The 11,013-nt window shown below is 44.2% G+C and overlaps 2 protein-coding genes across 7 annotated transcripts in view; one reads left to right on the top strand and one right to left on the bottom strand.

The window, feature by feature from the left end:
- The first annotated feature begins 6 nt into the window (after window positions 1–6).
- On the top strand, window positions 7–5,208 carry PDHB (pyruvate dehydrogenase E1 subunit beta). The gene is made up of 9 exons (XM_065845472.2): window positions 7–188; window positions 364–471; window positions 544–606; window positions 690–725; window positions 824–1,109; window positions 1,833–1,943; window positions 2,618–2,709; window positions 3,168–3,309; window positions 3,688–5,208. The coding sequence occupies exons 1-9, from the start codon at window positions 42–44 to the stop codon at window positions 3,831–3,833; spliced, it is 1,131 nt and encodes a 376-aa protein (XP_065701544.1). The 5' UTR covers window positions 7–41; the 3' UTR covers window positions 3,834–5,208.
- PXK (PX domain containing serine/threonine kinase like) overlaps window positions 5,010–11,013 on the bottom strand; it is a 36,689-nt gene continuing 30,685 nt past the window's right edge. For 2 of the 6 annotated variants that reach the window (XM_065845469.2, XM_065845470.2), the window contains exons 18-19: window positions 9,114–9,196; window positions 5,974–6,103 (exon numbers count right to left, since the gene is read on the bottom strand). In XM_065845469.2, coding sequence (XP_065701541.1) covers window positions 9,141–9,196 — 56 coding nt within the window. In that variant the 3' untranslated portion in view covers window positions 5,974–6,103; window positions 9,114–9,140. Of the gene's footprint in view, window positions 6,104–9,112; window positions 9,197–9,462; window positions 9,498–11,013 lie in introns of those variants that run through there. The other 4 variants (XM_071812982.1, XM_071812983.1, XM_065845467.2 and 1 more) reach the window with 2 other exon arrangements.

Genomic DNA, 11,013 nt, shown 5'->3' with positions numbered 1-11,013 from the left:
GGCAGGGGGCGGAGCCGCGGGCGGTAGAGGACACGGGCAAGATGGCGGCGGCTGCGGCGGCACTGCGGCTGCTGGCACCGGGGCTGCGGGCACCGCTGCGCGCCCGCCTCCCGCCGCAGGGCCGCGCCGCCGGGCGGCCGCTCCAGCAGCGCAGGGGCTTCCGCCTCTCCGCACCCGCCGCCGCACAGGTAGCGCGGCCGCCGCGGGGACGGGGTACCCCGGAGAGAGGGGTTGGGGGAGAGGGGCTTGTTCCCGCTCAGGGCTGGCGGGCGGGCCGTGAGGCGCGGGGCGGCGCGGGGACTCCCGACGGCTATGGCGGGTGCGGGCCGTGCCCCCGCCCTGCCCGGTGCTGGTGTCGCGCAGGTGACGGTGCGGGACGCGCTGAACCAGGCGCTGGATGAGGAGCTGGAGCGGGACGAGCGCGTCTTCCTGCTGGGCGAGGAGGTGGCTCAGTACGACGGGGCCTATAAGGTGCGTGGCGGCCGTTACCGGGTTGGGAAGGGGCCTCAGGCGGGGCCCTGACTCCTCTGTCCTGCCCCGCAGATCTCCAGGGGACTCTGGAAGAAGTACGGGGACAAGAGGGTGATCGACACCCCCATCTCGGAGGTGAGGCTGCCCCGGCTCCGTTCCTGGCCATCCCTTCATCAGCCGCTCCCCCTGCGCTTACCCTCGGTTTCCTTCTCTTCCAGATGGGCTTTGCGGGAATCGCTGTGGGTGCTGCTATGGTTTGTAGATTTACATTCTCTTACTTCTGAATTAAACACTCAAAATAAACAGTTTTTGTATACAAGCATACTAAGATATGTCCCGATGTGTTCACTAGGCGGGGTTGAGACCAGTGTGTGAATTCATGACGTTCAACTTCTCCATGCAAGCGATCGATCAGGTTATAAACTCCGCTGCCAAGACCTGTTACATGTCTGCAGGAGCCATCGCGGTTCCCATCGTCTTCCGGGGCCCCAACGGGGCATCGGCCGGAGTCGCCGCTCAGCACTCGCAATGTTTCGCTGCCTGGTATGGGCACTGCCCGGGACTGAAAGTTGTTAGTCCTTGGAGCTCAGAAGATGCCAAAGGTCTGCTGAAATCAGCAATCCGGGATGATAATCCAGGTGAACACAGGGAGATGGTGGCAGTACCTACCACTTGATCCTGAAAAGAATGTTTATTTTCTTCTTCTGCCCTATTTAAAGCAAACATAAAAATATTGTTAAGTCCGAAAACACTTAAAGTTGCTTTACTGCAGCTTTAGGGCACTTACAAAGGCACAGAAGTATTTATTATTTTCTGAAGTCACTTGCCTTGCTCACAGTGGACTAATTTTGTGCTGTTGTCAGATATATATCTTTAGTGCTCCTTTGGTCCCAATCAGGAAACTTAGAACCATTTATGAATTCTAACATAAAGGGTTTCAGAAGGATGAAGATGAGTGAGCAGTTCGTGCATATACAATGTCTGTGTTACTGATTTTTACAGATCATGAAACTCCGATGATAAATTGCAAACGTCATTAATTAAAAGTAGGGCAACCTTTGTCTTTATTTTTCCCAAACGAGCATGCAAAATCTAAGGGATTTCTAAAACTAGCGATTCTACCATCATGTACCAAAAGTTAAATACCTGATCTAGACTGATTCTAGACAGCATTATAAAATAATTAAATGTTGAAGTAAAGACTGTGATTATTTTTTTTTAAATTCCTTCTGCAAACACACTCAGGTCCTTGTTGCCTGATGGGCTTCACATCCTGAGCTTCTCTGCTGTGATATTACCATTGATCAGGACAGTCCTCTGCCTGCAGATGTGCATGTTAATCCAAATATGTTTTCTTCTAGTTGTGATGCTGGAAAATGAATTATTGTATGGTGTTGCCTTTGAATTGTCTGAGCAGGCACAGTCAAAGGATTTTGTTGTTCCAATCGGAAAAGCTAAAATAGAAAGGCCAGGTAAGCTGAGAATAGTTTGTTTCTCTGTTAACTGAGCTGCTTGGGGATTGATTTTTTTTTTTTTTTCAGAATACTGCCACCGTGGGGCACAGAAAAATATTTCAAATCTTAAGTGTTCAAATGTTATTTTATCCTGTAATATACGTAATTGTTCTGTTGCCCATATAAAGAAAAATCACTTGATTATCTTATCTAAAACAATACCTTTCTGAAAGATTTGTTCCCTAGTACAGAGATGGAATATATGTCTGAACAACTTTTTTTTTCACCCTACTGTGTAACTTTTGTGAGAAACACAGAAGAGACCACTGTAATATTTTAGTCCATTTGTTCAGAATTCACCACTTAATTATACGAATGTTTGAAAAAGGGTAATCTGAAAACTATAATATCTCCTCAGTTTCCCAAACTAAAGGGTAATGTTGTGTCTTTATGTAGTCCTTCTGCTACCACTCTTCATGCTGTGTATGGGTGTAGAATATTTAGCATTTCAAATACACTTAAAGAACTTAAGTTTAGAAGAGAATCCTAATGTTACCTTGAAAGGAGCCTGAGGTCCAGAGAAAAATTTTAAATCTTAAAGTGTTCTTTTGTTATTGTTGTTTTGTGGGTGGGTTTTGGTGGTGGTGGTTGTTTGGTTTTTGGTTTTTATTTAACACTTGTTTCTGTTCTAGGCACTCACGTTACATTAGTGGCACACTCTAGACCTGTTGGACACTGTCTAGAAGCAGCTTCTGTACTCGCCAAAGAAGGTGTAGAGTGTGAGGTGGGTGGCAGTTCTGTTGGTTTTCTCTTTTCCTGAAGTGGGAAAAAAAAACAACAACAGAGGGTCTTCTTGTTCAAGCTCTGCAAAATTTCAGTGTAATTACTACAAGTTTCTTTATTTGTAAACGCTTTAACAGTCAGCGAGCCAAGTACGGGCATTTCATGTTTCTGCATTTGACCTTTTCATCACAAAATTAAAGCAGAACTGCTCATGATTTTCAGACTGAGCCAGCAGCATGGTAAGCAGAACAATGACAATATGTATTAGTGTGGTTGTATCTCGATACAGCAAGACTCACTGATCTGGGATGTTCCAGGAGCCAGCAGAAACTGTTCTGCACAGTCTCTGTCAGGATAAAAAGTTACAAATTTTATTAACTTTAACTCTTGTCTTCAAAGTCAGAGTAGATGAAAGTGCTAAAGGACAAAAATCAAGAAGTACCTTTTTTTTTCCCCCAGGTTATAAATCTGCGTACCATTCGACCAATGGATATTGAAACAGTGGAAGCCAGCGTTGTAAAGACAAACCATCTTGTAACTGTAGAAGGAGGTTGGCCACAGTTTGGAGTAGGAGCTGAAATCTGTGCCAGGATCATGGAAGGTACCGAGTTTTGCAATGTACATGTTGATCTCATTCCCTAGTCTAAATCCTGATGACTTCTGATAAAACCAGCTGAAAGCAAAGTTAGGAAGTTATAACTGAGGAGCCTGAGCCCACCTGTCACGCTCTAGAGATTTTCACAGCGTGGATCCGGCTCGTGTTCTGTTGTAATTCTTACCTCACGAACTTGACTGTGTGAGAAGCAGGATGGAAACTTTCTGTCTAAACCACAGTACATGAAGATAAATGAGCAGGAACATTGCTTTCTGGAACATTAGAGCAATGAGAACAAAATTGTTTAAATAGATCAGGACTCAGAAATTGAAATTGAGAGAAAAGCGTAGTATATGGTAACCTGACAACTGTCTTCTGTTTCAGGACCTGCCTTTAACTACTTGGATGCTCCAGCTGTGCGTTGTACTGGTGCAGATGTTCCTATGCCTTATGCAAAAATTTTAGAAGATAACTGCACACCTCAAGTGAAGGATATAATATTTGCAGTGAAGAAAACTTTGAATATCTAAGTTGTAAATATATGTTTTAAAGTCCCGCTTTAAAGTTATCAATGGTGACGGGCAAGTTCTATGCGTAACTTTATTGTATAGCTACATGAACTTTTGTACAGTTGACAAAGTATAGTGACCTCCCAGAATATTTATATGGGGTTACCCTCTATGCCACACTTTGTATAAGCAACGATGTGCTAATGTTTGTCTGTTCGACAGTTCAGGTGGGTTAGCGCTACTCTATGTGGAGAATTCAGATTCTAAATTTGGAGTGAGGAAAAAATCCTCCATTTCTGTTTGACTTGTAATTACCAGCCGAGCTGTGGTAACCTGGCTGTAGCGGTGGGTGAGCGAAGAACCGCAGCAAGAGTCCAGCCCTGGAAGATGGATGGTGTAGAGCTCTCCCAGAGCCCATGGCCGTGAGGCTTATTAAAGGTGAATGGTCAAACTGGAGTGAGCGAAGCCTTGTTTTCGGTTCAACAGTTGAGTGCAACTGCCTGTGCAAAGGGGCTTTGGAAACCTGCAGTATGGGCTAAGAGATGGCTGATGTGTGTAGTTGGAAGAGCACTCTGCTCCTGCAGGAAAGCTTCTGCACAAGAGCTTAAACAAAGGTCCTGATCCTCTTCAGTATGTGATGGAAGACACTACCTAATTTTTCTTTACTAGCTGCCACATACAGTGATAATACTTGCCCAGATGCTTTGCCTTATATATTACTTTTTTAAAACTCGTCACATGGGCTAACAGCATGCGCAAACTATAGTTCTTGCAGTGCAAAATAAATTACTTTATTCAGACGTACTGAGCATGGGTCTGCAGCGGCAGCAGAGGTGGTGTTTGAGGAGCTGGGACGCGGGGGCAGCCTTTCGGCAGCTCTGTGTGGCGGGGTTCAGCCCAGGGCTGGTCCTGCCGGGCGGGGAGAGCTCTGCTGGGCTTTGCTCAGCAGCTTCTGGAGCGGAGGAGCCGCTGCACTGCGGTGTGTCCTGCGCTGGGTGGCCTGCCCGTCCGTGGGACTGTTGGAGAGGAGACACTTACCTCCGCGAGCAGACCCAGCACCTCGGGTGCTATTTCAGGCGAGGGCCAGGAATAACCTTTCAGGGCATTTCTTTTTAGCGGAAGTCCTCTTAGGTTCTTAGGAAGTCCAGTTGGCAGGTGCAATCCTAGCCGAACATACCCACCACCACGCTGCCGAAGGAATTCCATTAACATTTTAATAAAAATGACTGAATATCACAGGTTACATGAAACTTTGTACAGACATTCTCTGCATAGTAACAAACACTGATGTACTTGAATTTAAAAAAATGGATTATCTATAATCCTTTAAAGTGCAATTTGTTTAAGGTTTTAAATCAAAAAGGATCTTTCAATAAAGTTTAAGTTGTAGAATTAACTTGAAGTAACTTTGCTTTTAACTAAATCAAGAATAATATCCCAGTGCCCTATTAACTCCCATTTCAACTGTTTCCTCATTTAGAAACACTTTCCCTTAGAGTTACAGGTAGGGTGTCCATTTAGACAATTTAATGAAACAGCATTTTTACTCCACCAGCAAATATGGTATGAATAAGACTTAATTCTCCAGTTCCCTCAGCTGTGCAGTACGTTTGATGGTTGGGGGGCAGGAGGGTGTTGGATTATCTAAAACAAAACTCGCTGATTCAGCACAGCAAGAATCAAGATGAGTTAAAACTGCAAGAAAAGTGCTGAAAAACCGAGCAGCCTAAAACTACATTCCTGCAATTTGGAAAAGAAAAGGGGGGGTGGAATAGAACTAGAAAAACAATGCATTAATTCACCATGATCATGGTCATTCCTATTTTGGGATTTTTTTATTCAGCTATATAGAAGTTGCTGTACCCCTGAAACTGTAGCTAGAGAACAAAGTTCTTGAAAGCAAGTAAAGAAGGGAGTTCTCGCAGCACGGCAGCGATTCAGGGTGGTGCTGCTACTCCAGAAAAGCTGAGAAAAGAAGTAAACGGAGTTACAGCAAGATGAGGCGTTACATGCTGGTGCATCAGGCTCGTTCTGAGACAGCACAGGAGCGGGAGAGGGAATTGAATCCTGGCATGGCCAGCGGCCTCAGCTGATCCTGGGAGCGCTGTAGTCGCACGTCTGTGTTTTCTTCAGAGTTCCTTTCTGAAAGTTTTGGATGGAGCTGAGTAAGGCTCCGCGGCTTGCGCTGACGTGGGGCTGCGGGCTGGGCTGCGTTGGCACCTCTGCACTCAGGGGAGGAGCTGCTGGTGGCAGGGGCGGCGGTGGCGGTGCTGGGGGTATCGACAATGCTCCTGTTGAGTTGAGAGAGAAGATGGAGTTTGATTACGCCGAGGAGGTCCTGCCGCAGAGGACTGCGGCTGCTTGGCTGGACTGCGTCAGTCCTGCACTGGTCACCTCCTTCCTTCAGAGCCAGTGGAGTGTGAAAAACAGAACGGATGAAAAAATGCCCAAGTGATCAGATCCCTCTATCTGCAGGTGAGCTGTGTCGTCTGAGACACCTCTAAAACAAAGGCTGAAGTGCCTCAGTACTCGGGGATGCAAAACATGACTCAAATGTGATCTTGTACTGAGGGAGACGGAGATCACTGAACAGAAATTCCCAGCCTCAGTTTCTCTTGTTTGTCCCCAGTGACTTAGTTCGCTCTTTGCGTCATGAACAGTAAGAAAGACTGGAAGCAAATCTTGCTACTTGTTCTTATTCACACAACTAATTTTATATTCTGACAAAGGAGCACATCACTGGAGGATTTGTGATGACTACTTGGTCAGATTATATTCCATTTTTAAAGCACTAACTGCAGATAGAGTTTTCTGGAAGTGTTTTACACTTCCACAGAACTGTCAGACTTTCTCCAAACATGTTATAACAAATACACGTTTCATAGGGTGAATGAATCACAACCACCTGCCACTCACACCCCGTGCCTGCCTCCCGTGCTCCCACCAGTCACTTTTGCACTCCAGTTTTTGCTTTCTACCCCAGTCACATCCATCTCCTGCTTCTCCTCGTGTCTCAGCCTCCATGTCCTGACTCCCTGGGAAGCCGGAGCCCATCAGTGGTGTGTGGAGGTGTCTCCTGGCAGCTCAGCTCCGGGCAGGTGGCCCTGTTTGCCCTCAACACCCTGATCTTGTGCAACTCAGCTGCTGCACATTGCACCACCATTTCCACACAAGCACAATCAAAAATTTGTGCTGGAGTCAGAGCAAAGGGTTTCAGAGGTGAGCGCCTGCCATCCCACAGGACATCCACGTGAAGGTGGCATCTACAACATATCCCCAGTGTATGGGGAATGAAGGGCCTGTCTAGTCTCCTCTTCTGGAATGAGAAGGGGCATAATTATTAATACCTTAGAACTATTCAACAGTGAATCATAAGTCACTTCAAAGTAAGACTAGAGAGACAGATGGTGTATATATAGTATAACACTTGCTTTTGGTAGCTCTACCCTACAGAGAGGAATATATTGGTGAGTGGCAAGAACTATGATACATCACAAAACAAGAGATGGTTACTGAAGTAGAACTGCTTGCTGTGAAGTAAGCAAGTACCGAACACTAGCAATCCTTTAACTAAAGGACATTCTGCCACATGGACTCGAGGTATTCAATGAAAGGTAAAACAAAAAGCAGGCAAAGTTCTCTGTGCTTCACTTCTCTCTCCATTCCTCACTAACACCTGCTCTTAGATTAACAAGAAATAGTACAAAAAGTAACTGCTGTAATTAAAAAAAAGCAATAATACTAGACAAAAGTCGTAACTCAAAGCTCCCTCATGTTCTGTTTGTACCAGTCTTTGAAAGGAGACTTTTTCCATATGAGAGCAAGCTCAAAATGCAGAGTATTCACACAAAGCATCCCAATCTTGCCAGTGTACATTAATTCATGCTGTGATTTTAGCACTTCCAGCTCTTCAGGAGAAATTCTCATTGGCATGAAAGCCTTCTGTGACAACTAAACATGGACATACATATTGGGCTCATCTTCACCCTCCTCCTTTCCAGAAGAAATACTCACGTCCTAGTAGAAATTTCAGAGATCAATAGAAAGAATTTAACATGCCTGTTGCATGTGGATCAACTGCTCTCTTAAGTAATCAAAACATTACACAATGTTAGCACAAGCCGAAGTAAACTGCATAGTGATGTCTTGGGGCCATCTAAGTTCCAAATCTACTTTCTTACACCAGCCAAAGCTGTAAGTCAATTTGTCATTAAAAATACTGGAAAACCATCCCCTAGGTTAGAGTCCCATTCCTCACGGGTGTACAGACGGCCAGCAAAGCGCAGGAAAGCAAACCTTGACACTTAGCCAAAGGAAGAATGAGACCGAGGACAGTTACAGTGAAATAATCACTGTTGCGGTTAAAGTGGAGAGAGCAGAACAGAGGGGGACTGGCGCACCCACGCCACCGCCAAACCGATCCGACGAACGCTGTAAAAGGGCCAGGACCAGCCCATCATAAACAAAATGGCTTGGAAGAGATGCAAGAACTGCAGAGACCAAAGACAAGATTCTTTGTCTGCAATTGCACAGTGAGGGTGAAGAGGCTACGCAAGCAGTTGTAGGAGAATGACACAAGGAATGACCGTGGAAACAGTGGCCAGGACTCTGTATGGAATACAAATACAATGGTAATGTGCAGTGAAAGAAGGTACACGTGACGGAGAGAGGGGCGATAAAGCCACAAAGTGCCTGGATCACTAAGTGTTATTAGGTCAAGATTCCATGTGTCACATTCAAATTTTGGTCTGGTTATTTTACAATGGGAGCAAAAAGATGGGGAAGTAGAGGGAGAAGCCGCTTTCCTTCCTGTAAGTTGGGTAAATTCCTCCGGACTGACTATTACTGAAATTTTGCTGCTGACAACATCATACAGCTAAACTAGTGGGAGACCGCCTACAGACAATGATACTCTTACACCTGAGCTCTACCTTAAAACAAGTACACACAGGTCTTAGGGTGATATCTGACTAGCTATGAGCATTACTTACTGAACCTGTGAATTCAGAGCGTGGTTCTTGTAATCTCCAAATCAACTCATTTCAATTAGCCAATCAAAACCAAGCTGTCCTTCCCTTCTTGACATGAGCGGTGCAAAGGAAATCTTAATTCACACTGGATATGCAGTTATGTCTACAGATCAAATTGTTCTGTCCAACAGTGAAATGTTTTCCTGTATTTACTAGAAAAAACAGTTATAACTAGACCTTACCAATACATATGTTGGAAGAAGTTGCCTGCAAACACACATTTTACTCATTCATGCAGTGATAAGAATAAAACACACAAACAAGAACTTACCAAGGGTTTTTTACAGGGACATTTTTGTTAAGAGAGTGTGTTAAAAGGAATAGGAAGTAAATCAGATGCTGTAAACTTGATGCCTGAATTGAAACAAAAACTTAATTATGAATTTAAAGTGACAGTAATTGTGCAAACAGCATTAAAAACGTGGCTGAGAATGGAATGCAAACTAGTCATTTTAGTGATAGAGTTTTTAAAGATGCTATATTTCATTAAAATAATTCATAAGAATGTGGAGATCTTTTTCTTCTATTCCCTCCCAATACTAAGTAAGTTCAAGATTTGCATTCAACTTTCCCATACAGAAACAGAGCATCTTTAAAGAGATAAATCAGCATTAGCTTACTTTTCCGAAAATTCACGTTCAAAATGATGCATGCTCTATTGAAGACAGCAGAGAAAGAAAGAGGACACAGTTAATCACCTGGTTCTCGTGTCAAAGTAAGAAATACAGATTCCGTTAGCTGAAAAGTTAGTACAAAACCCAATACATTCTTATGCACTGACAAACACGAGGATAGCAGATTGACTATTTCATATTACATATACAATACTTTGATTCTGAATAATGAACCACAATCTTCCATGCTATAAACATTATTATACTTGATGAACAAATACAACACTCACGCTTTCAGTTCCACATGCCATAATTCGAGTTTTACAGGATTAAAGTGCATTTAGAGAGATTTAGCAAGAAATCTGCAGGAAGATTAGCTATAGAAGAGGAAATCCACTCAGTTTAAGGAACAATTCCTGTCGTATTAACACCTGTATTTACAGTTATGCTCCACGGATAAGTGCCACTCAAGAACGGCATTTACTGAAGCATTCAGATTGTCTTACAGAAAGGTGAAGAGCAGAAGAGATGCACCATATGGGTGTCTATGAAACAGACGTTGTACTGAAGGATTCGCAACAACTGGCACAGAAAACGACAGCTAAAGTTAAGTACAACTCTCTCACTGTTATGCCCACAGGGAAGCAAAAATGGTGCCCTCAAAACTTCTCTCTGTTGTAATAGAGCTCACTGGTACATTATGGGCTTACTGGATTTAGGAAAGATGCAGTGAAGTTTTAAATAACCCATACCCAGTGTTCTTCATCCCTTCTGATCCCAGCCACAGCTCAGAGCCACAAAGAAAAATAACATATTTTCAAGAAAGTAAAGAATTGTGCAAGTGGGGAAAAAAAAATATCAAGAGATAATATCAGAAATGTGGGAAAATACAGGAGAAACACTTGCCACAATCTAAACAATGTATTTCAAAGACTATATTTAGCCAAGTAACTGCAACAAAACCAGCCCCAAACATTCTAATCAATGAGAAAAGCCCATGAGCAGCATGTTTCTAGTAACGCCTTTCCCCTCGCAGCGGGCCAGGCATCTGATCCCCCAGCTATGAAGACAGCTGAAGCTAGCAACCATTTTATTTCTTACTATGTTTTGCATTGACCATACCAAGCACCCTGCTGCAAACCAAGTCTCACAAGGCACAGTTCAAAGTGTGAGGAACCCCCTGAACAAGGTTCCTTCCCCAGTGCACCTCAACCTGGAGCCTGTTCCCCTCTGCTTGGTGTCTCTGGCTCTGCACGTACCCACACACAACAGATTTGGTTGGTTACGGGCCAGGACAAGGGCAAGAGCTTCTGCTGGGCACACTTCTCCATGTCAGCCTTTGTTTTGCCGTGGCATCATATCAGCAAGATGCTTTGATGTGTCATGATTCTAACACAACCACAACCAAACCAGACAGACAGATGGAAAGCCTCATTCCCCTTCTGACAGTCATCTCAACACACTGATACCCACACGCAATTTTGGTTTGGAGGTAAAGATCCTTCGTAAGTACAAAAAAACTGGAAGAGAGACATACAAGCTATAGATCCATCAGCT

Source organism: Patagioenas fasciata, chromosome 10, assembly GCF_037038585.1.
Source record: "Patagioenas fasciata isolate bPatFas1 chromosome 10, bPatFas1.hap1, whole genome shotgun sequence".
In the NCBI taxonomy this organism is placed as follows: Eukaryota; Metazoa; Chordata; class Aves; order Columbiformes; family Columbidae; genus Patagioenas; species Patagioenas fasciata.
The sequence above is the reverse complement of the archived record's forward strand: the minus strand, read 5'-3'. Positions and strand labels throughout refer to the sequence as shown.

Coding starts and splice junctions, on each gene's coding strand:
- PDHB (XM_065845472.2), top strand. CDS start 42: ATGGCGGCGGCTGCGGCGGCACTGCGGCTGCTGGCACCGGGGCTGCGG. Junction 472..543: donor AGTACGACGGGGCCTATAAG/GTGCGTGGCGGC, acceptor CCTGCCCCGCAG/ATCTCCAGGGGACTCTGGAA. Junction 1,110..1,832: donor AATCCGGGATGATAATCCAG/GTGAACACAGGG, acceptor GTTTTCTTCTAG/TTGTGATGCTGGAAAATGAA.